Here is a 25,998-nt window from a genome sequence, read left to right as displayed (position 1 = left end):
CTGTGAACGCTATTTTTCCAATTTCAATATTTTGGCTATGCTATGGATTGGCTCTCGAGCTTTGGCTTCAAAGAGTTTACGATGGGTGAAACAATGGCATCCCTGAAGTAAACTACACACAAAATGCCGATTAATGTTTCTCATACCATTTCATAAACATCTGCTCCCTAGATAACTGTTCTTTATTATATTACGATTGGCACGCAAACTTTACCATTTCACTGCAGCTATCGCCATTGCAATGCTTGATTTCATTAAGTATGTGCGTGTAGCAGCGATCGAAATATAATGGCATTAATAAACTTCAGGTCTTAAACTTTTAATGGCATTAACCTCGCCCTTGTGGCAGAGATATCACAACACATTCTGGGCAGCAGTCAGTCCCTTTCACCATAGTTAAAACAATTGCAGTTATCACAAATGCAGTTATCACAAAATGTGGTTTGTGCAGTTCCACAGCACAGCAGACAAAATGCCAGTTAGGCTGCTAACCGCAGTTGACTGCAATCTAAGCTTAGCAATCTTGGTTTAGGTTGCCTGATGTTTTGCAAGTGGCCAACGTGGCAGGCGGTACATCAACGGAGTGCAGTGTGGATCCTTCGCAGCTCATTTAATAGCATGTGAATTGACCTGGAGCAGAGAACATGGAGGCCATAATAACCATGAGATAATTTGGCTGCTCTGTGCTGAAATACTTGGAATGGCTACCTCTACTTCGAGGTGACACAAGCGCAACGGCACTCTTCCCGCCGACGAAGGGCCATACAATAGGAATGCAGTGCGGCTGGTTACTGCCTATGCTAATCGAACTTATTGTTGGACAGTGTCAATAAAGTTGCACAGCGAATTGTGTGTGCGAAAAGACGCAGTAGTTAGTTGAGGCTGCATAGGCTTCAGTATTGTGCACAGACATGCGAGCCACTTTGATATCGTCTGGAAAAGATACGGAAAAGATACGCCGGATACGAGTTCTCCGGCGTACCGTGCCTGCGGTTCACACCATACACATCTTGTGTTGAAATTACCTTTAAATTTTTGCATTATTTGGGCCGCGTCTTCAAATCCCAGTGGAAATTAAAATGGCGTGGCTTATTTATCGCCACCGTTAACCGTGAATAGAAATGTGCATGTAACTCTGGAAGACTGCGGTTGGCATTAAAATTGGTTAAATGAGAACCACTGTTAAGTTTAACAGTGGTTAGGGGTGCACATGTAACAAGGGTAGTAATGTCCTTGTGTGGCTCGCACCTTACCAGCGTTTCCACACACCATGCAGTGACACTCACCAACAGTGTGTGCTTGTACCATGATAAAATGAAAATAGTAAAAATCGGCACTCTAGTTATATTGTGATTCGATTACCTTGAAATACCACACATTCTTGTGTAAGGGCAGCATCCTTAAAGGCCAACTGCTACGAAATTTCAGTTTGGCTAAATTTGTTATAGATGAGTGCCAAGTATGTTCCAGTGGAGCAACCTTTGCAATGAAGTAGGTCTGATAATTGTGTAGTTTTCTTGTTAGCAGCCTTTTTTAAACAGCACCTAGACAGACAGTGTGTGCACCTAGTGGTTGTTGCTGCCTCCGACATAACTCGGCGTGCTGCGGGCAGCCTCGGGTGCTGCCTTATCTCACAGGTGAGGCCGAGGAGCTGCGCGCTTGTAGGTCATGCGTCACTTTTGGCGAGCACTGATGGCGGCGTTTTCTTTTCTGTTTCTGTATCAAAAATGGCTATTTTTGCTATCTTTCTGTGACACTTCCGTTCATATTTCAATGTCACATTTGCACAGAGGCGTCTCTGTATCTACACATTACTAAAGTACAGTTTTTATGCAGTCCAATATTCAGTTGCAATTGGCCTTTAAATTTTGTCTTAAATTTATTTCGAAAAGAAGAGAAGCTTGTGGCTACACCACGTTCAAGCATGGTGTTCTGCCATCTGCTACACTCAGTGTGCAGAGTCATTGTCTCACATGAAATCTGTCCTGTTGGCTGTGTGCCATTCAGTGAAGCACATTTGTTGTGAGGCTGCTCTCACCTCTGCTGGCTAATGCGAGTCCGTGAGAAACATTCCCTCTCACCGGAGCAAAATGCTTGTCACCTGCTTCATTACTTTGTGATTTTGTCTCCGTCTTGCCCTCTGAACCTTTTCTTCTTTCCAACCTGCAGGTGGTGTCGATATCGCTGCCCACAACCTCATCTCATAGATCAGTGGAGTTGCTTTCGAAATCGGAGTAAGTTTATTGTCTCTTACTGCATCTGGATCTATGTGGGTTCCTGTTATGATTCATGGCTCATTGGCCAGATTCATAGATAAGTGAAGCTGCAAAAGTACAGGCAGCTCTGCTAGTGGTGCAGTGTTGGCATAGTGCTTTTTTTTTCTGCGCTAACTTCTTTAGTGCACATATTTTCTGTTACTTGCAAGAAGATACAAAATAGATCAAAATAGACTTCACGCTCAGTAAGCAAGTGAATTCTGCAGAAATCCATCAGAGTGAATGAGATTTAGGAACAGATGTGTACGCATTACCCGTTGAGATTACACAAACCTGCAAAGGCACACCATGATGTTTTTTCAGAAAGGAAATATTGCAGTCTTAAGGAAAAAAAAAAAGCCTTTGCAGATGTGTGCAAATACAAACAACTCGTACATAAAAGACATCAAAGATGTACAGTTGAACCTCACAATAACGAAATCGGCGGGGAACGCGGAAAAATTTGCTTTTGTGGGAATTTCATTGTTGTGAAAAGAAACAGCACAGATAGGTAATGTATCGCAGAACAAAACTTTACTGTCAAAATCCCGTTAGCCTACTTTGCAAGCTTTGGTCGTGGATATAGAACCGTATTGCCGACAGTGCAAAGTGCGCCACATGAGTCGACCAGCAGTGGCAGCACTGCCGTAGCGCAGTATTCTTTGTCAGTTGCTTTCGGAGATGCGATCACTTTTGCGAGATTTTGCGTAAATCGGCACCGGACGCAGAGCAACAGCGCATGCAGCAGCATTTCTCCAGCGCACGCTGTTGCGCGTAGGCACCAACGCGTCCGGTGCCGAGTGCAAAAGTGATTGTATCTTGTGTACCCGAAGGCAAACGATCGAGATAATGGCCTTTTAGTGTAAATCTATGGCCGGCACCGAATCCGCACACGATGCCTGTCGGGTGGCACCAGAACTAGTGTTTTTGAAGCAAGGGATGCATATTCCCGGACGATCGCTCAATCACGGCCCGATGCGTGACACTCCATATGCTGCGACCGCCATCTCAAGCGCCATAAACAGTTCCATGTCAGTGGGATGTGGATTTCCTTGTTTTTGGTGCATTGTTCTCACCGAAGTGCACATTACGCAGTGCACTGCCGCGATCGGCGATTGTTCTTCGAAACGCGCGTTCAGTTTACGTTCAGTTTCGCCTCACGTGATTGGCCTAGGCCTTGCCGAATCGTCAGCCGCGGAGAACACAAACTGAATGCGCGTGTTGAACAACGATCCACGATCTCGCCTATAGTAGGCATGCAAAAGCCGTCGTCACATGTTGGTAGCACCATGCATGCTGCTTTAAATGGGCGATCAACAAACGAGATGGCGGCCATGATGTATTTCCAGCACATTGACCGCTTCCGGCGCTTGGTTGTTTTTGTAAACAAAAATGGTGGCACCCACACAAGTGTAATGTGGTAGTATTCTGTGCAATTTTAGTGCTAAATAATTGCATTTGAGCAACTTTTGGAGCCTGCTAGCCTTACGCGAGTAGGTAATATGCGGAGTAACGTTCCCGGCAAATTTCATTGATGCGGAATTGCGGTACAGTGACGTTTCATTGCCGAGAGGTACGAAATGCATTAAATCCTATGGGTGTTCGCAGGGGATACAAAAATGTATCCCTGTTACGAGAATTTCGTTGTTGCGGGATTTCGTTATCGCGGGTTTCGACTGTATAAGATAATCTTTACAAACTTTGGAAGTTCTAGGAGCCTGGTATGGCACTGAATGAGATCTAATGAAGAGTTTGCAAATGCTTCACCATATATGTCCAGCGCAAGTCTTCTCCAAATGCTGTACACAGAAATGCTAACAAAATGAGAACAAAGACAACACAGTAGAACCTTGTTGATACGGTCCCATTACATATGATTTCCGAGCACCAATGTTCGCGACCGAAAGCACATGATAACCCAATACGTTTATGCTCCTTTCTTACAACTTTATGTGTTCCCGGAACCCATGATCTTTTGGCACCAACTTTCAGTACATCGCCAAACTGCGATCGTATGATACGATTTGTGGCTGCTAGATCCCATGTAAATGAGAAAAAGCTCAAGTCTCTTGCAATCAAGCACAGCAGCCGCGCGCCACAGCAGCATCCCTGCAGCACTCGCCCGCCCGTGTTGTCAAAACGCCAGCGCTCACTCAGTTTCCTATTCTGATAGCAGCATATCTCCTCATGGGTCGCATGTCGCATTCTGCATTCACAGCTGTTGAGAACAAAAGAGAAAGAAGCATGCCATCAACGTTTACCCAAGCGAGAGGATGTGGGGTTCGAATAAAGCAGTCGTGCTGATCAACCGCAGCCGATGAACGTGCAGTCGCTTCATTCTTTACATTACTATACAGTAAAACCTTGTTAAACCATAGCCGCTTAAACAGTAGTTTCGTTTTAAAAGTAGTACAGTCAAATCCCCAACTCAGCGCACATTGAACATAATGTGTTTTGTACCGCATAAACTGTACCAGCTTATTGCGTACGTATCGGTTAACAAGTAGTGTTTCAACTTTTCGTCTCACAAACACGGTGGTGCGTCGTCTCCATCGGGCGGCCCAGCAAAACAACAAGCCTCAGAGATCGGAACAGCAGCCTCCAAGCGCCCTGTGCATTCACGCGTGAAGCCACATCAACATCAACATCATTTCGGCGGCGTGCCAGAGAGCATTATGGCGTCATGCATGCGAGGACTCGCGCCGTGCCGAAGCTCGGATAAAAAAAGACGCCAGATGCTCAGCATAGAAGAAAAATTAGACATCGATCAACAATGTGACACGACGAAGTTGGCACTGGCACGCGACAGGGGTCTGCTGTTGACTGCGGTGTGTGGCATTTGGAATGCGAAGAAGTTGCTCAGCAGCGCTGCTGCGACTGTGAGGGGATGTCGGCTACGAGGTTCGACTTTTCACCATCGTTGCCTCTGTTGTTGCCGAAGTGTCGGCTAGCGACAGTGATGAGGACGACACGAAAAGCGACAGCACGGGCAATACCGGCCCGACAGTCGCAGAAGCTGCGCGCTACGTCAGCCTCATGAATGCAATCGTCACAACGAGAACAGTACGCAGCAATGAAAAAGGCGCCCCGAAATTCTGCACTGGCACCGCGCGCATGCACGGAGAATACGTAACGCCAACAGGAAATCTGCCATGTGAGTGTTTGCCGTGAAGAGGGGGCTGGCTGAAAAGCTGGCACGCAGCTTCAGTAAGTTTGAGGCCGCTGTCATCACTGCTAGGCCGCCGTGGCATCAAACGAAAATAACACTTTTGTCATGCGAAGTGAATAAATACCGCATGTTTTTTTCCCCTTCCATCGCACTCTCTGTGAGTTCCATTTATGACAGGTAAGGGGTCGATCTCATGCTATTTTGGTTAAACAGTACTACTGTTTAGTACGTACTTTTTCTGAGCTCCTGCCAACTACAGTTTAACGAGGTTTCACTGTAGTACAAAAACTTGGGAAGGAGACTGCCATCTGCACAACCATTTATGGACTGACTACGCCGTAGGCTCCGGTTGCGGTGCATTCAAAGCTCCGCAACCGGAGCCTTGAAGGAAATGCAGCTGATGCCTACCGCGTTACAAGTGCTCCTAATTGAACTCAATGACAAAAACCGTTTGTCTTCTCACTGAAATGAGCACTAAAATTGAAGAGCTTGTGAGCGACGATGAATACAAAGCCGAGTTTACTAGACCCTTGAACATGACGAGAAGATCTGCCACATGATCAGCCAGGTTTGTTTTCGTCTTGTTTTCCTGCACTGTCATTGCATCTCTCCCAACTGCAGCTAGCCCTTAGTGAGGACAGCAGGCAGTACATCCAGTCGGTCCACCCGATAAGCACTCGAACGTCAGCGCAAACGTCGACGCAGCGCAAGGAACAGCTACCAAAGAGGCAGTGGCGTAGCCAGAAATTTCATTCTAGGGGTGGAGGGGGCACGTTGCAGCTCGGCCTCCTCCTTAAATAATTTGTCGAGGCATCAAATACACAAATAATAACTGTATTGACATTGCCAAAGTTGCTTCAAACAAATTATTGAACGTTATGCGCTGTCAAGACAAGTAAAATATGTATTTTTTCATAAAAGAATAGTACACTCCTATGTCCAGAAAATTGTGCTCAAAATAACTGATATCAATACTTCCGTGTTTTTTGTCTATTTAATAATTAAAGTAAATATCACACAAACTTTAGAACTATATCAGTTTGCAACCAGCAAAGCAGTGCATGCCGCTGATATGGAAAATGTAAAGGCCATGAAATGAACAGGTTGAGGACAAATATTTTAATGAAACTTTCTTATTCAAGAACCTTGTTTAGATATTTGTACACATGTAACGGCCAGGAAAAATCTCAATGACGCTGTTCTTTGTTACAATGTATTGAGCAGGAGCAGCTGTCACTGGTCGTGTATTGTAATTTGCACCTAAATTATAGTCGCAACAAAGAGCACATATAAAAAGCAGGAGTTCTGCAAAATTACGTTCAAGTTCTGCAAAGTTCTGCAAGAACACCTTTCCGGTGGAAATGATGGCCTTTGCTTTCTTTGGGGCTGGTGAATTCGAATGTTTCCTCTGTAAGCTTTGCCGTCGTGTTTTAGGCTTGTAGTAGTGGCACCATGATTCGTCCCCGTTCACAACTCCAAACAAGAAGTCATCACCCTCATTGCGATACTGGATCAGATGAGTCAAGGCAGCGCCGAACTTCTCCGTCTTCTGGCGGTGGTTCAGAATCTTGGGCAGTCATTGCGTACACAAGGGCCGATAACCAAATGTTCATGAATTATTGCATGAACTGAACTGTGACTGATGTTCACACGCTCTGCCAGTTCATCGATGCTTATCCTCCATTCTTGATTAATCAGCTCATCAACCTTTGCAATTGTGGTGAGGGTGAAAGCACAGCGACTTTGGCCCGGTCTTGGATCGTCTTTGCAACTTTCACGTCCTTCTTTGAACAGTTTGCTCCAACGCTTCACAGTGGTCAATGCACAGTTCAACATGCACGGCAGCCACACGGAGACTCATTTCTTTTGGGGAAACAACTTCAGCTGTCAAAAAAAAAAAAAAACTGACGGCACCACGCTGATCAACTTTTGGAGCGTCCATTATGTCACGGAACCATGTTCAACCCATTGTATGAGAGCATTAAAGAACATTTATCCTCACACCTGCGTGTCACTTTTCTAAATGAGAGATGCCCGTGTGCTATGCGCATGCCTCACAGATAATGAACCGAACCATTATTGTGCGGGGTGGGTTGGCTCACTTTAATTTGACTCGCCCTCGTACATTAGTAATGCGAAGGTACAATGGAATATCCAAATGCGAAGATACAGCGTGATAAAGGGCAAAAAAGTGTCACTGGAAACAAAGTCCACTGCATGCATACACGAAACCTTGCAACAAGATATTCAAATATATGTATAACTACAATATATCTACTAAAATAAATCTGCTACAATAAATCTGCTAAATAATCTAAACGAAAGTCACTGTATTTAATGCGTCAAGCAAGGCAAATAAACCATGTCACGCAATCACATATTCATAGATCACAGAATCCTAAGCCCCGCCCCTCCTCCTTCCACTCTCCCGATGTATCACACGCGGTGGAAGGCAGTGCGCTTCCTCCCTGCTTTCCCCCCTTGCGCACACAAGACTGAGCCACCATTGATGGCTCACCCATGCCAACACCCCCCTCCCCCACCCCACGCTTTCACTTGCACATGCAGCAAGCGGTGTGCAGTCAGGATGTTACCGCCCTTGGACTTTATACGGAACATGAGGGCGACGGCAGAAATGCACCTGGAGTGTCCACATAATTGCTATCGCAATAATACCATAAGAGTCTCCTGCAACTGTAGCATCCCGTGGCCCATTACTTTCTGCAAAAGAGGCCACAAAGTCGAACTTTCACCATGTGGCAACTTGCTGCGGTGCAAAATGTCTTTTTTCTTTTGGGAGGCTGGAGCACCAAAATGAAAAAAAAAAAAAAAAAATGAACGCAAAGGAAAGCATGTCAACTTGTCTGATAGTGTTTCGATTTGGCTTGTCTCGTTGTATGTTCCAATGTATGACTTTAGAAAAGTCAATGCACCTTTGGCGTCAAATATTTATAACAACACTAAACCCACAAAGTTCCGGAATTGAAAATCTAAAGCACCATTTTGGAAATGTCAATGCACCTTTCACATCAAAAGATGAGAACCTTATACCCATATAGTTTCGGAATTGACAACCATTCACTCCGTAGATTCCGTGGCCTCCACGAGATGCCATGATGAGCCTGTTTGCCATCAAAACGCCCGTGAAACCTGGTGCTCTGATGGGGCTCCTTGCGTTATGTGACTCCCAGTGCGCAGGCGTTGCCGTGAAATGCAGCCCGAGTTCACAATGTTCGCGGTGGAATGTGTTTTTGAGCGTGAAAAAGACATTCTAGACAATATCCAGAATGATTTCTGGCACCGGGGGTTGCTTTGGCCGGCGATGCATGGACAGCATCAAAAAATTTCGAGGGGGGAGGGGCTTATGGGGCTTGAGCTACGCCCCTGGACTGAGGTGAGGGTACAGTGCCAGCTAATACTGTACAACGACAAGTTAATAGCTGACACGGGCCTCCAGACCACGGCTAGAACAGAGGACAAGTTCAAGCTACCAGTTCCTCAACCATCCACATATATATTATGATATACCATGGCGCCAATCCGATTGCCGTGCAATGTATGTGGAACAGATGTTAATGACCAGCCATGTCGTACAAACCAAGTGCTATTTAGTGAGCATGGTGCGGGAGGCTCAGAACCAGCCCCACCAACATCAAGAACCACAAAAAAAAAAAAATTGTCATCGCTCTTGCTCCTCTCTACACCGCAACGAGGAGACCGAATACCATCAGCAAGGCCGCGCTCGGAACCGTAGCTCCAAAACGAGTATATCGACAGTGTTGGAGCCTTCTAAGACCTTCTTCAATGACAAAAAGCAGACAAGCTGCCATAACGACTGTCACAAGAATGACTACTTTTCCAGTGAAAAGAGCAGCTACGTGCTGCCACCCTGGTTCAGGTCGTCCCAGTGCAAGTGCTATTGTATGGAGGATGTCACTACTGTGGCGGGTTGTATGCAACTGCACCGACGTCTTCAGCTAAGAAGCTTAAACTTCATCGATCAACAAGGCTATCTCCTGCCGACTACACTGGCAAGGTCGTGACCCACAGAGGTGCCCAGTGACTCCATATTGAACAGCTACAATCAAAGTCGACTGAAAGAGTGCGATTGTCCCGGAAGCATTGTGATCGCCATGGACCATTGTGGCCTATGTACTAGCAGACAGCTTCGTGACGCCTACATTGAAAGCCGGAACGACGACATGGGTGACCAGCACATAATCCACAAGTCCAAGAAGAAAAGGAAGCAAGCTCCTTTGGTGCTTCTTTCAATTGTTCACGTGCCGGCGGATTATTCGTGGGCTTCCGTTTCAGCATGGTGGGATGCCAGTAGGAACTGCCACCGCAGCCAATGCATCGGGTTGTTGCAGAATCAGAAAGTGACGACAAGAACACCTACAAGTTCTGCCAATTTGAACGCCGCCAGTTGGAAAACTTGTCCAAGACTATGAAACTAAGGAACGAACTTTAAAAGACACCATGGTGCTGCTGTGATCATCAACCATCTCGTCCGTTTCTTTAGGGTGGCATCACTGCGTGCATGCGGCAGAGGACATGGGGTTTGAATAAAGCAGTTGCACTGTTGAAATGCATTCACTTTGCGCTTTACATAGCTATCATGGCCAACCCTATTGTGTTAAGCTTCTTCATCTGTCTTTGTCACAGTGCATTTGGTGTAGTGCCATTGGAGGCATACTGCACACTTTTAATATGCGATTACCCAAACATGTTGCCCTTCCCTGCTGTAGGCAGTGCGAAGTAAGCGTCCTGTTTCGTTCTGGCGGCACCATATCCCTGCATCGCTTACCAGCTCGATATTGTTTTGATTTCCTATCACCTTCTTTAAAAAAACTATGCAGTAGGAAAATGACAGTACACATCTTTGGGCACTCGAGCCCCACCAGCTTGATGCACATTGGCATATTGCGCCGTATCAATTAGTACCCAGTGGGTCCGTCAAAACTTTTCTCCAAAATGTCTCGCTCAGAGAAGCTGCTAACTCAGGCTGAATTCGAGGAGCACAAACTTAAGCTTGCCAAAACCACAACTGCAACACCCATCTTGAGCTGCCCGGGCCCCAGTAGCTCAGCATGAGCCAGTGTCTCATGCTACAAAGATTTGCACAGTGCTTCGCACTGCACAGATGTCAACTACAGTTAAGTCTGCCAAAGCTTTAGTGACTTCACATCGCACCTTCTCCCGGTCAGTATGTTTGTCATCATGTTTTTTTTTTTCTAGACTATACAAACAAGGTTCTGCTGTATAAAGCAGCCAAAATGAGTGCATTCATTTAGTGGTGACTGAGAAGATTTATTGAAGGTTAGCAGAGGACTGCTAGGGATAAAAATAAGTTAAGGCGGAACCCACCTCATGATGAATGCCGACAAAATGCGATTACCATTGAAGCAATGTAGCGGCACACCGAATTGCCAAATCCTTCGCTTCCTTTCTCTTCCCTGACCAGCGCTCGATGCACACTCTGGTCCCCTTCTGTTCCCTTCGCTTGTTTCCCCACACTTGGCTTCCGTTGATGCCAACTTCTTCACTTCTTGCCTCCTGTTCTGCTTGCCTGTCTGGGCCAGTGGCACATGCCCGTTCTGCAGTATTGGCCGAGAATGTTCACATGCCCAGTAGCCTAGGTGGGCATGGTTAGAAATGAACATCATGCAGAAAAGTAGTTGAAGTTTCAGAGAATGGCAATCGCATCAAGAAAAAGGATGGCCGGTTTAGTCTTGCCACTTGAAATAACATCATGGTGAGAATGTGAAACAGTTCAGAAAGGATTCACTTGCAACAGTTCAGTTGCCTGCTATGCGTGAACACCTGGCAAAGCACTCGTGATGCAATTTGTAATGGGTCAATTTAAGAACCAGAAAGCTGGAAAATGGCATGCAGGTGTGGTGCTCAAACTGGCAGCTGGCACTGTAAAGGAAAAACCTACTCGGTGGCAACCCTACTTCTCGTTTGGCTGACGCAGTCTGTAGCGTTCGCTGATTTGCATAGATTTAGGAACATGGAGATGGGCTATCATGCACAAAAGGCTTCATTGCGAGTTAAGGGCAGCACAAGCTCATGGCAACTCGCCAAGTCACTTAACCCTTTAAGTGTCCTGTTTTTTCAGAGGTGACGCACCATCAGCATTAGGTTTTTATTTCTCAGATACTATAAAATGAACACAATGGTTTATTTTTGTTTATGCAGAAGGAAAAAAATGACATGGTTAATGAAAAATGCACTGTTGGTATCCAAGGGGAGAGAGTGGAGAATGTGCCGGTACATCAGTGGCACTGAAAGGGTTAAATGGCAGCATCACTAAGCAGCAGTGGCTCAGCATGGAAGATAAACTTCCATGCTGAGCCAAACCCAGGACATTTGTTTTTGAAACATTTTTTCCCTCCCATCTTTGGGAATGCAAGCAAGACGGTAGGGTCCTCTAATATCCCTGGTTGACTTATACATGGCAATATATGGTAGGTCATCTCTTAGCAACGAAGAAATGTCTAGGAGTTGTGAAGGCCACTATAAGTCCCCCTAGATCAATTTGATATTTGCCTATGGGGCTTTTATTTAAGGCTGTCACGAGGTATATGTTGATCTTGTCCTTCCCAGGAACTGGCCAGGGTCTGCATTGAATGAGCGTGCACCTCGCAGCTGCCTGGCAGAGGTCAAGCGCCGGCGTCGCACACCCCCTGCAGGACCCGTAGTACCAGGTGGGTTCCGCTGCTCTCTCCACACGAGTCTGAGAAGGCTCTTGTAAGATTGAGCAAAATGTTGGTTCAAGCTATTTGGTAATCCATAACACTTGAACTTTAGTGCAGCGTAAGCAGACATTTCTGTTAGGTTCCTATTGTGCTCGGAAATAGGAACATGTGTAAGGGAGTTGAAGGTTACCCTGGATGTCATGGTTGGGATTGTGAGTAGTGAGGGTGTGAGGCGGGAGGGTGCGGAACCCTCCCGCCTCACACCCTCTCCCCTTTAGAAGAACCCCACCTATATATACTGTGGCGAGGAAAGCGTACGTCGCCTTGAAGAAGTCAAGACCACTTGTCGAAACGTTGGCTCCTGCATTCACCTTGTTCACGTTTTGCTCATCGTCTTGAATTTCCATCTCTCGCATTCCCTGTGTTTTCCCAAAATATGAGGAATAGCGTTCTATATATCTCATCTTACTTTTTAAGTTCAGATAACATTAAATATGTGGAACTATGTTTCGGTGAAATAGCCACTGCTACCTGGAACAGCGTTCCACATGCTTGTATCTATTGTGATACATGGAACATCAACCCACTTCCTTAGACATGGTTTCAGTAGCAGGTGTATAGAAAAATTCTGGATAACAGGTACATGTATGTGCAACACTGTTCCAAATAACAGTAACTGTTCTACTTGAACGTAGTTCCACATATTTATAGTTTCATTAATTTATTTCAGTAATGTGAAATATTGAGTAATGAGTAGTTAAAAAGTAAAAGGTTCAAATGTATGGAGTGGTGTTTGTATATTTTTGTTTAAATGTGTAGTTGGGGTTGGGAAACCTGCGCATAAAATGTAAAACTTTTCCTTCATTTGAATCTATCTACCCTCTTTCTCCAGAAAGTGCTCTAAAGTTTCTAGATCTAGGAAAATGTTTCCAATGTTGGCAGCACTATTAGGACCATTCCTGGTCAGTCACTTTTGTGGACATCAATTTCAGCTTGCATGGGATAAGCCAGTGAACAGGATGCCCACTGCATCACGCTTAAGTGAAAAGCATCTGTAAAAGTGCTCTTGACGAAGGCCACAGTCCCTAATGCATGTTTCAACAACAAATTGTCGCCACTACTGGCACTGCCGTGCAATGTCATGCGACTGCTTATGCACTAACTGGCTATTTCATGTGTGCACGTAGGGCTGGTAGGCAGCAAGGCTCCTCCCGTGGGAGAGTCCAGTGTGGGCCACCAGCTGCTCCGGCGGCTTGGTTGGGAGCCCGGTCGGGGGCTGGGGCCAGCCGGTGCGGGGGTACTGCTGCCGGTCCCTGCGCACGTGCGTCCACGGGGCCGCCCGGGGCTGGGGTTTGCGCCCCCGCCACCGCCACCCCCGTCACCACAGCCGTCGCCCACGGGGCAGCAGCCCCACGTGGAGGGGGCCTCCCTTTCCAGCTGACCAACCCTGCAGTCTCGCGCTCTCCCCACACTGCCTGCTAGCCGACAACATCACCGAGCCCGGAATCTCGCAATGCTGGCCACCTGAGGTCTGTACCATACTTAGCTGGCAAGATGTTACATTGGTGACTGGTGACTAATGCAAGAACAGGGGTGGTATTCTCAGACAATCATTTTCGGGAATACAGTAGAACCTTGCTGATATATTCTCGTTAAGTATGTTTTCCCGGTGCGAACGTTCGCAATCGAGAACACAAAAAATGACCCAAATGAGTCATGCTCATTTTTTATCGGTTCATGCATTCCCGGAAAACACAATTTTTTGGCACCAACGTTCTCTATGTTGCCGAGCTGCGATGGTATGATACGTTTTCCGTCCGCTAGATCCCATGTAAACAAGAAAATACACGAGGTGCGCGCGATCAAGAACAGTATATAGCTGCCTGCCGGGGCAGCTTCACCGCTCGTCCACCTGTCTCACGTGAAAACGCCAGCGCGCACTCAGTTTCTCAGTTCAGTACCAGCAAATCTTCTCCGGGGTCATCGCACACGGCATTCACAGCTATCACCACCAATCCTACTGCGATATAATTATCTTCGCCTATTTGTTTCATAGAGCGTGGTGCCACTGGAAATGTAGCGCACCCTTTCAATAGGCGGTAACCAAAACGCACCACCGTTGGCTGCTGCAGACTGCTATCGCATAGTTTTCAGGCCACTAGATCCCATGTGAACAAGAAAAGGTGCAAGCCACACGCAGTTGAGAACAGTGTATAGCCGCCCATCTCACGTGATAATGGCAGTGTGCACAGGTTTTTATTCCGTTATCAGCAAATCCCCGCCCGGATCATTGCACATTGCATTCACAGCTATCACCACGAAACCAATATATTACAATAAGCATCTTCACCTATTTATATTACAGTGTGTGGTGCGTAGTGCCATTGGTAGCATACTGTGCACTTTTAGTAGGAGATAATCCAAATACGCCGCCACCACTCCTTGCTGCAGGCGGCGCGATGTGGCCATCGCATTTTACTTCGGTGGCATCCGGCATCACCCACCAGTTCGATTTCGCTTCGGTTTCCCGTTGCCCTCTTAAAACACCACGCAATGAAAATGCCTTTCGGCCTGCCGAAGCACCACCAGCTCGACGTGTGCCAGCATCTCCTGTGACAATGATGCACGTGACACTTCACGTTACGTAGATGTCAACATTAGTTGAGTCTGTCAAATTTTTATTGCGAAAGCAATTATATGGATACTCCAGGCACATTTCTGCCGTCGGCGTCGCTATCACCATAAGGTTCCATATAAAGCCCAAGGGCGATAAAATCGCCGTTGCTTGCTGTATGCTGTATGTGCGAGTGAAAGTGTGCGAGGGGGAGCCGGCGAACGAGGTTCTGTTTCGCTTGCACAAACGAGGAACGCAGGCCGGAAGCATGCCCCTTCCGGTCACGCACGAAGCAGAGAGGTCAGGCGAAAGAGGGGCATTCTGCGCTGGCGGCTGCTAGGGTGCCTCGATGTCCTCCTCGCCCGCCGCTGAGTGGAGACAACCGCAGCGTCCACTACGGTGTTGAGCACGTGAATGGTGGACGCCGGAGTAGACGCCTTTGGCGGATGCCAAAGGGACGCGTTGCTGGTGCTCATGTGTTTTGAAAGCAATGTGCGATGTGGCCAAAGTGTGCGTCCGTGCAAGTCCCATCTTCAAAGCGATCTGTGATGTTTGCAGAGTGCATGTAGTGTCGGTAGGTTCGTATTCACTGTGCTTTCGACACTTCGTTCGTTTTGAATCGAGAGATGCAAGGAGGTCAGTTCTCTTGCTGCTGCCGCGATTCCTCACTCCAGCATTTTAACAGCGAGTCTCTGCGCTCATCGAGTCAGATGTGTTCATGTTTACCTGCGTGCATGACACCGTGCTTGTTAATTTAGTTAAAACACATTGGTGGGCTAGTTGGTTTGGATGCACAATAGAATGTGTAAACTTGAAGCTAAACATTTTGACGGAATTACCTGTCTGTTTGGGAAATTGATTAGGACTTTCAGACTGACTCCAACCTAATAAGTGAAATTTATTATAACCCCGTCATTTTGGAGCCTGTTCGCCTCCTTCTTCAGGGGGTATTCTTCGGAGGTGGTGGTGTGCAGCTTTTAAAGGCTAAAAGCTCAAGGCATCGTCTACAAAATCAGCTGTGCTGACTGTCCGGCATCGTGCATCGGGGAAACCAAAAATTTAAAAGAAAGAATCAGACAACACGAGAACGACGTCAGAACAATAAACTGAATATGCAGCGCCATCGCTGAACATTGTCAAGACGTCGATTACAGTATTGCTTTCCAAGAAACCGAAATCCTTCAAACAGAGATGAACTCGTGATAAAGACTACTACTGGACTCATGGCACATTCAGAATATGGGGGGGGGGGGTAACATAAACTGCGTGAAGGCCAACCTACCCTCGGTGTATATCTATGGCTTTGGCGACATGACAAAAAGAAGAAAAGGACGCCCAGCCAGGTAGATTCTCGCTCAAGGTCACCAACACCAAAATATCTGCGCTCCCCAGTGCCCGACCTCCCTCTCCCCCGCCTCTCGTCAACAGCACTCTCGCAGTTCAAGCTCCCCAAGCATTGGTCATCCCAGCCGACCAAAACCGTTTCAGCCATCCCCCCCCCCCCCCCCCCCATTACCGTCTGTCAAGTGTCTCCCCTTCTTCCGTACTCTTCCCTCCTTACGAAAGACCCTTTGAAGGGCCCCTCACCAGGTCTGGCCATTTTGAGCTGACAAGCGTAGAGCATGCATTGCGCGATAACAATCGTGTCTGCCACGTTATAGATCTGAAATTTCAATCCGAACGCTGTTTTCCTGTTCGCTCACGGCTGCCGCACTCCAAGCTGGACGGTGACATAATTGTGCCCCTGTGCCTGCGTAATCGTGTCCACAGTATGATGTCACTCATGGTGACACGTGACTTAGAGAATTATTCAAGAGAACATCTGTTATCTGTGCGATCTGTTGCTTGAATTGACGAATTGAAGTTAAGAGAAATAATAAAACACACAAATGGAATGTCTGCATGTTTTTTGTTTTACTTCGCACCGAAGCAAGAGAGATGGTACTTCCACTTAGTCTGCTTGTTCCCACGGTCGTGCGGTCACGTGCGCAGGTACCGAAACTACCGTAAAAACAGGAACATAGGTCGAACTTTTTTTCAAGAAACCATTGCGAAAAATCGACCCGCGTCATATATACCGAACATTGGCGGAAAAGCTACAGAAGTCTTGCAACAAAGGGCGGATGAAGTAAACAGCCGCCATCGCCATCAGCAGCAGCAAGGCGACATTGTGGCACCGCCATTTTGCATTTCCATTGTCACAAAGTTATATTAGTTAAAGGCTGCTTTTTCACATTTTGTTTCAAAATGAGCGGAAGCTGACGGACAATTCACCGTTGCCTTCAAAAAAAGGCGATTGAGTACGCGGAAGCCCACGGCAACCTGGCGGAACAGCGCGAATTTGGAGTATCCGTAAAGAGCATTCGGTACTGGTGGAGGCAGAAGCGGTGTATTACAACTTGCAGCAACCAAAAGAAAACCTCATTTCGTGGGCGGACCGCAGAACTGGAAGACATGGTTGCGGAGTTGTCCGGGAGCAGCGCGTAAGATCGCTGCCTGTGACTGCCGAATGAATCCGTTTGAAAGCAGCAAAGATCGCGCATGCCTCTGGACTGGGCAGCGAGAAGCACTCATGATCCGACTCTAGTTCAGACGACTCTGATCAAAGTCGTTGCTCTGATTCGAAGTAGTGCTTGCGCACTTCGTGCCCTTCTGTGTACTGCACACCCGGCCAATTTTTAATCGTATCGCGCGACCATCGACCTGCGTGTTTGTCAGCACCTTATCATCACGGCACAGAGCGGCGAAATAGCGAAAGTAAGCGCATGTGTACACATGCGCGTATCTCGTTTGCTTCGCCGCTCAGTGCCGTTAATAAGGTGCTGACAAGCATGCAGGTCGATGGTCACACGATACTGTTAAAAACTTGGCCAGGTGTACATGCGAGTAGCATTTAAATAAATACTGTCGCCATTGTGCAACCAGCTGAGTCGCATTTGTTTCAAGGTAAGGGTAGGGGTGTCTTTTGGTAAGTTTGACATTGAGAAAAATTTTTTTTTTTTCATTTTTTAGGATTCGCTAGTTGGGGGATTGACCTATATTCCGGTCCGACCTATAGTCCGGTTTTTACGGTGTGCCATTTTATACCGTGTTCCAGCGTGTGATCACGCTCTTCGATCTGCTTGTTCTGCCTCAGTATTCGTGTAGCACTGAATTATACCACTAGTCATGTGTCCTTGTGCACAGTGCACGAAATCGTGCATTGCGCGAAACGACAACAGCTCGCGCGCAGTGCCGCCAGCAAAGGTGCGCATCGCCAAAAAGAAAAAAAAGCGAGGAGAAAAAAAGTGAAGGCTACATGCATATGCCACGCAATCCTCGAGGTCTGGCATGGGAGAACGCAGGGAAGGAATTTCGCTTGTGAAGGCTAAACGGGTCGAGTGGAGAGGAGTCTCGCTATGCAGTGAAGCCCGCCTGCTGAAATCATGGGTTCCTGGCACTGAAATATCTCTATCTTGGCTATTAATGAGCCACATTTAAAAATTTGTGGCAGAATGCTCCCTAGAGGACACGTAACAACTTCCAGCGTATAACCAAAATTTGCTATGGGGCCTGGTGAGGAGCCCTTTAAAAGCTGCACACCATCACCTCCGAAGAATACCCCCTGAAGAAGGAGCCGAACAGAGGCTCCGAAACGTCGGAGTCAATCTGAAAGTTCTAGAATGTGTAAGCACGATTGAACGAGGATGCAGAAAGAAACACGAACAGATACAGTGCTGTCTCTGTGTGCCTGTTTCTTCGTACGTCCTCGTTCAGTCATGCTTACACATTCTATCATTGTTAATTTTGTTAGTAAGTGAATGCTTACAAGTTTATATGTCCGCTAAAACTACTATCCTTACTTCATACAGTTATCCACTTATTTGCCATTGCAATTGGTGCGTCACTTTTTGAACGAAACTGCAACTTTTTTTAGTTACTTCGGATCATACAATTTCCCGGTTAGTATGTTTTTTTTTTTCTCGTTTTATTTTTCAGAACGTATGAACGATGTTCTGCTGTACTTTGACTTTCACGACATGTAATGCCACCAGACGCATAGGCGCCCACGGGTAACAGCATTACTGGCACTGTGCCAGGAGAATCTTTTAAGCACGTATGTGTCCTGCATTCTTTATTAGTGTTCCCTTGATAAACTTATAAGCAGGGTTATACTCTACGTCAAGCAGTCAGTCAAAGAAACTTCATTTTCACCAAAACAGTAAACTTGCAGTGAGAGAAGGTGACCGGGAAGAAAGCTGCCTAATGACAGCTTGACAGAGCCCCAGCAACCCACTGGCAGTGAAGACTGTACAGCACTCGTAATATTTAGCATAACAAATTATAAGAAAAATAAGCAAACATAGAATGTGATCTCCAGCAGTTGTTACACACTTGCAGGTTTGTACTACAGTGGATGCACTGAGGGTACACGTGTACACGTAATCTGACGATTTTGACACATGTATTTCTAGGACATGTGCACGGTGGAATGCAGAAATGCATTTTAAGACGTGTCTAACATAAGAATAATTAACAAAATAAAGTAAAAAGCACGACCAAACACTAATATAATAAAAGTGTGTTTAAATTTTCACAGAAATAATGCTCTTATTCCTTTTTTGTAAGGAATGAAATGTTTGTTTGCAGCAAGTCGTAGTAGTTTAATGTTGTTGACAAAATACGTCGGACGCAATGCACTCCGTACTGTGTACTTGAAAATAGAATGTGCCAAGGGGTTGATGTTGGAAATGATGGGGAACATGTTTCGCTGAAGGCACGCAAGATTAGGAAACGTATCTCATTTGCCTAGTCCTGCCTTTTTTGTAAGAGCACAGTAGTTTCTGATTATGCAACTCTGATATTTTAACGATCCTGTTTTTTTTTAACCCTTTCGCTGTCGGACCTTTCTGGCCGTGACGCAACCCCAGTGTCGGCTTGGTTGCAGGGAACGAGCATAACAGGGAATGAACATAGCAATTTATTTTTCATTATGATTGGTATACAAATAACATAGTCAGAGGAATATGCAGATTTCGGTGTTCTGCAGCTGTTGTTAGTAAACATCATCATCATCATCAGTCTGACTATAACTGTTCAACATCCGAATCTGACGATGCGGAACTCACCTCTTCCTCGCATGAGACACTGTCAGAGTCCGAATCTGAGCTTGGCTCGTATTCTGAATCGGAAGAGCCACCGCTCCAATGAGCAGACGAAGGTCCCGCGCGCTCAGCCATCCGAAAGTAACCGTGCGCAGGGAGAATGCGCTTTCAGATTTCATATTCAGATTTCAAAATTGATCCACAACTCTTCTCTTTGAGGTATACCAAACATGAATCCCACTACGAGTTTAGGAGAACCAACTTCATCAAGTTTAAATGCAGGACGAATTACGGGACACAACTGTTAAATTGGCAAATTCCTAATGTGTTAAACCTTTATCCTGCTCTGATTGACTTCATGGAAAACTGTTCCTCTTTGCCTGCTTTCCGAAACCAGGCAAAGAGATTTTTCTTAAATCGTGTATAAACCAGTTAGAATTTTTTTTTCCTTTGTTCTTTTTTGTCAAGTGAACATATTTGTCATGTGAACATTTTTTTTTTTTTTTATTGTCGTATAGGAGATCCAGTTAGGATTCCTTGCTTTGTTTTTCCTTTTTTTGGTCAAGTGAACAAGTTTGTAGGTATTATACATTCTTAATTAGATTGATTTGAATGTACAGTGTATGTATATTACCGTATGTGAATTGTCATAATCTTCCTGTAAAAAAAAAAATGTACTTCGGAACTTACCATGTCGAAACTGTGCCTGCGTGAATTCAGGGTGTCTAGGGCCTAGTCAGGTGACCACGTGTGTCACCTTTAGCCCTCTTCACCCGGACAACTGTATATTGTCTAAATTTCAATAAAGTCAAAGTCAAAGTCGCCCGCACAACGGAGAGAAATGGGTTGTTGTGTGATCAAGAAGACAGAGGGAGATGGAAAAAGGCTAAAACGAAGTTCGAGGGGCTTAACGTTTACTGCTGCAAGTCGGAAGCGAGGGTGTGGCGAGAGAGTGAAAGCAACAATCAAGTCATGTGTCGGTCTCTTTTCGGGGTAGCAAGGGCGCGTGCCCCTGAACTTGACACACCGTAGCAGACACACCAACAGAAGAAAAATAAAAACCTTCAAACCAGCAGAGATGGCAGAACAACCCTTGAACCCATAACGACATGCGCATGATCCAGCGAACACGCCACCCAGCAAAGAGAGATGGGCGAGTGGCAGTCGCACCGTACTCTTCAATACATGTACCAACACAGTGTGGGACGAAAATACGAATTTGTTCAAAGATTCAACAGATGGCGCGGCCAGTCCAGGAGTGCCAGCTTTGCGCTCAGGCGCAAACTTTTGAACGCTCGATAGAGAACGTTCCGGTACGTCAGTGACACTGGGGGGGGGGAAGCGTGAAGACGTACCGGTACGTCCGTGACAGCGAAAGGGTTAAAGAGGGGTGGTGTATTCTAGAAAGGAAGCATCTGAAATTACCCGAACTACTTTATTCTTTAATACGCTCAGTTTGGATATATTAACCACTGTGGTTTCACCTCTTACCAGCAGGTAATAACATAAATGAGAGTTAAAAAGGGCATCGTATAGTAATCTTTATTGCAGCTGGTAGTCCCCGTATGTTGATGACTGTTCATTAATCTTACACACTTACTTAATTTTGACATCATTTTTACTTGGTCATTCCATGACACATGTTCAGTGTTCATATGAAATAGTTATTCTGTAGAAACACTTGCAGATCAAGAACTGCGCTACAGAATGCAGGGTGACACTTGTCTGACTGCACCACTTGTGCAGCTTCAGCAGCATTGCCTGCCAAGTGTGAAATGGAGTACAGTCAGTGACCAATAAACAAGACTCGGCGGGGACTGCCTAAAATCAAGTAATTGGGAGTTTGAACTATCGGATTTGGCAGATAGCAAGTAATGTTGTTCTGTAAGTGGACAAAACAACATTTCTGCCAAAGCCTATATCACGATGAATGTCAACGCTAATGCGATTGGCATTGAAGCGACATAGCGACATCATATTGCCACTGCTCGACAGGAAAGAGGCCGATTACGTAGCTCTCTCTGTTTGACAAGAGCACTCTCACAGTCGGTGCATCGGCATATCGGCGCTGCGACAGGGCCCTCCTCTGTATAGATGGAGTCTCGATTAAAAGGCCAGTGTACACGCTTTCTTTTTACTCTAGATAGATTCGTACAGACTGCGGCATGGATGGGGAAAACGGGAATGATGGTACTGTCTCCGGAGGTCTGGACAAAAGTGGGCTTGAGCCTGTCTATTGACAATTTCTCTCTTCTCTGGCACCCATGCGAATTATGAAGTGTTTGCCTTATTGCTCAATTACCAAGTGTGGGCCGGTGCATGGTGGTTGCAGAGTCTTGGGAGCTACATGAGCGGCTGTTTGCAAGTCCTTGAAGATAAACGGTTTGTGCTTTGATTTGTGTCACAGCACCACCGGACCAATTGTCTTGAAAACATCTTTAAGGGTGTCAGATAAGGAGTATCCTGCTTTTTTTCCTGGTTAGGCCTTTGGCAGATGAACTCAGCAGGCAGTTGTACTGAAGTTCCATGAACAAGATGTACTGCAGCACACTGAAAGTCTTCTTTAAAGGCACTTGATACACCCAGGAGTACTAAACGTAAGGCGTCAAAAAGTGCTCGATGTCACCATGGGTAATTAGTGCTGTTTTCAATTGCCTGTGCAAATGCTCCACCAGTTCATTTGCTTATGTGCTGTTGTGTGCTGATGGTGAATTCCTAATAGATGTGAAAGATGGTGGAAGAATGTAGATTCAGATTGTCTGCCCCGGTTAGTAACCACTTCCTTGGGAACTCCAAATCGTGACACCCAAGTGTTAACAAAAGCTTTAGCGATAGTTTCAGCTGTAATATTGCTGATTGGTGCTGCTTCGGGTCACCTGGTGAACCTGTCAATGATTGTGAGAAGGTAGCCGTGTCCTTTAGAGGAAGGAAGCGGTCGGACGATATCTATGTGCAGTTTGAGGCAATGGTCACTTGGCAGTAGGAATTTTTGAAGTGGGCTTCTCGTGTGATGTATTCTGCTTCTCTGGCAAGGCAAACATGCCCTTGCCCAATTTCGCAGCTCAACGTTCGTGCCATGCCACATACAGTGTTTGGCGATGAGCTTCTGTGATGCTTTGATACTGGAGTGGGAAATATAATGAAAATGTTTGAATATCCATCTTCGGAGTGAGTGTGATACAAAAGGTATTGGTGAATTGATCGACATGTTACACGTCATAATTATGGTAGCGCAGGCTATGGGGTATCTTCAAGGTGCAAACTCATTGAAGTCATACGTAAGTGCTGTAATTCTTTGCCGCCAAACTGTGCTGATGCAAGCAGTTCTTTCGTCAATGGTTCAGCCTTCATTCCTTTGATGCGACTCAATGCATCCGCCGGAATATTCATGGGCCCTTGACGTGCTAACTTGTATGAAAAACTCGGCAAGGTATGCCAACTATCTGGTCTCCCTTGGCGAATAGTAAAGTCCTCCAGAGCTCAGCACAAAGGTTAATTAATGGTTTATGGTCAGTGGACAGCGTGAAATGACATCCCTCTAGAAAATGGCGAGAGTGTTTTACGCTGAGGTAACATGCAAGAAGCTCTCGACCACAAACACTGTAGTGCGTCTCAGGGCCAGACAGCTTCTTAGAGAAAAGTCCAACGGGTTTCCAGCCGCCATCACTGAACTGCAGAACAACTGCTCCTACAGGTGCACCAGAACCGTCCACCTTAAGACTGGTGGGGGCATCTTGCATCAGATGCGTTAAGAGTTACTTCTGCTAGTTTGACTTTAATGGCTACGAAAGTTTTTTCTGCCACGTCCGCCCAGACTGGAGTTGATGCCGCTGATTTTTTTGAGCCAGTAGGTCTTCCAGTGGTTTAAGCGTTGTGGCGCAAGAAGGGATGAAATGCATGTAGAAATTTACTAATCTCAGAAAACGTCAGGAGTTGTCGAATTGAGTTTGGACGAGGGTAATTTATAATGGCTTGGTGCTTTGCAGGGAGAGGTTTGCTGCCGTTGCTGTTTGCAGTATGACCAAGAAAATTCAGGGATGGCATACCAAACTGGCGCTTGTCCAAGTTAACTGGATTGCGTACTTGAAGTCAGTTGAAGAGCAACCGAAGGTGTTCACAATGAGCTTCTTGTGATGAGCTGCCAAGCAGAATGTCGTCGATGCAAGCGAATGCAAATGGTAGCCCACGGACGACAACATCAATACTAAATAGTTCGAATGTCTGCGCAGCGTTCCTGGGGCCAAATGGCATTCGTAGAATTTCAGACAACCCGAAAGAGTGATTGTAATGGTGGTTTTGGCAATATCTTCCTTGGCCATAGGGATCTGATGATATGCCTTCGCCAGGTCAATTTTGGAAACGATTTTCGTTCCATGGAGGCTGGCAATAAAGTCCTGAATATTTGGCAGTGGGTATCTATCAGGCACTGTTGCTGCATTCAGGAAAATATAATCTCCGCATCGACGCCAATGGCCAGCTTTCGTTGGTGCCATAAGAAGAGGTGGTGACCATACGCCAGATGATGGGCGAGCAATACCAATCTCCAGCGTATGTTCGAACTCATTTTTAGCTGTGGTTAATTTCCCTGGTGCTAGGTGACAGGTTGATGCACGACACGGTGGGCCTCGAGTGATGATGTGTTGATGTTATGACATACAGGTTTAGTCCAGTCAGGCAAAGCAGAAAGAGAAGAAATTTCATCCAGCAGTGCAGTGTAAGGTCCTGGAACAGCGTGCCGCACCATGAATGGAAACCTTGCCAGCCACTTTTGATCCGCTTGTGGAATCTAGTATCCCTTTCCTTGCCATGTCAACTAGGAGGCCTTAGTTCACAAGAAAGGCAGCGCCTAGTATTGTGTGACTTACACAAGACGCCAGGAAAATCCACCCTATTGCCCTCCTAATTCCAATACTAAGCGGTATGGACCTGTGGCAGTAATCTCAATTTTGCTGTCGTTCACGGCTTGCAGTTGCTTGATTGGCCTACAGTTTCTGTCTATGCCACGGGCGGGCAGCACACTCGCCTCTGTTCTTGTGTCAATGGAAAACTGCAATCTGCTGATCGATTGTCAAACGAAGAACAGGCAATTGGCAGGCAAGCGGGAGTCGTTCGTCGCTGTTACTGGTTCCCAATGTTGTTTCCCGGCCAACCACATGGTCGTGTACAATGCCGCGCGGACTGTCCAAAGCGTCAGTGATACCCAAAAGGTGACGATTATTCTGAAGAGTATCTAGCTGGAGAAGGACCATGGGAGGGTCTTGGTGCATGATGTGGAGATCGCCTGAAGGGTCGTCCATCTCCGAACTATCTCGCTGAGGTGTCGTCGTCCTTTGTGGTGAGGTTGCTTGCCACAAGATCTGTGAGCCGCTGAATGTCGGTGTGAAACTCAGCATTGTCATCTAGCTTTGGTGAGGGAGGTTTCGGAGTGGACAGTCGGTTGGTGGGCAATGTCACTGCAAGGATGGAAGTGTGCGTCTCGGAACTTGCAGCAGCTACGGATAGCTGGGAAGGTGCTATTTCGCATACCTTGTCGGCGAGAATGGCCAGCGCGGATTGATTCAGCTTTGATGCTGATGCCAAAACCGTCTGAACCTTGGGTGGTAGTGCTGGGTAAACAGTTCCTTTAGTAGACTATTGTCGAAACTTGAGAACCGAGTGCTGAGAAGTTTTTGCATATGTCTGAGAAGTTGCAATGGGCGGCGATCACCAAGCTTGGTTGATGTTAGTAGCACTTGCAGCCGCTTCGGTTCAGAAATTGCCATGCACTCAAGGATAGCTTTCTTCAGCGTGTTGTATGGTGTCTGGCTTGGTGGCACAGTAAGGATGTCCCACACTTCGACGACAAGCTCATTTTAGGTAGCCTACTTTGCTTGCTGTGAAGTGATGTTAGAGACTTAAAACGGGCCTCTACTTGAATAAACCAAATGTCTGGATGGTCATGCCAGCACGGAGGTAGTCATACTGCCTAGTGATTCATCAGTGTTGTCAGGGACTGTGCGAAGAGTCGGTGCTTGGTAGTGGCTTGGGGTAAACTTCTGGAGCATCGTGTTCCATGGTCCGGAGTCACCACTGTGGTGGAACAGGAAATAGATATTGCCACATTAAAATGCAAGAATCAACTACTTTATTTTTTCCAACGCCCAAGTGCTTGCCCCGCTCATGCCTTCGTGGACTT

At 46.3% G+C, this 25,998-nt stretch overlaps 1 protein-coding gene across 3 annotated transcripts in view; it reads left to right on the top strand.

The window, feature by feature from the left end:
* LOC126535524 (G patch domain-containing protein 2-like) overlaps positions 1-25,998 on the top strand; it is a 109,371-nt gene that overhangs the window by 69,431 nt on the left and 13,942 nt on the right. For all 3 annotated transcript variants that reach the window (XM_050182336.3, XM_050182337.3, XM_050182335.3), the window contains 3 exons: positions 2,170-2,234; positions 12,034-12,134; positions 13,313-13,654. In XM_050182336.3, coding sequence (XP_050038293.1) covers positions 2,170-2,234; positions 12,034-12,134; positions 13,313-13,566 — 420 coding nt within the window. In that variant the 3' untranslated portion in view covers positions 13,567-13,654. The remainder of the gene's footprint in view (positions 1-2,169; positions 2,235-12,033; positions 12,135-13,312; positions 13,655-25,998) is intronic.

This window comes from Dermacentor andersoni, chromosome 7 (assembly GCF_023375885.2).
Source record: "Dermacentor andersoni chromosome 7, qqDerAnde1_hic_scaffold, whole genome shotgun sequence".
In the NCBI taxonomy this organism is placed as follows: Eukaryota; Metazoa; Arthropoda; class Arachnida; order Ixodida; family Ixodidae; genus Dermacentor; species Dermacentor andersoni.
The sequence above is the reverse complement of the archived record's forward strand: the minus strand, read 5'-3'. Positions and strand labels throughout refer to the sequence as shown.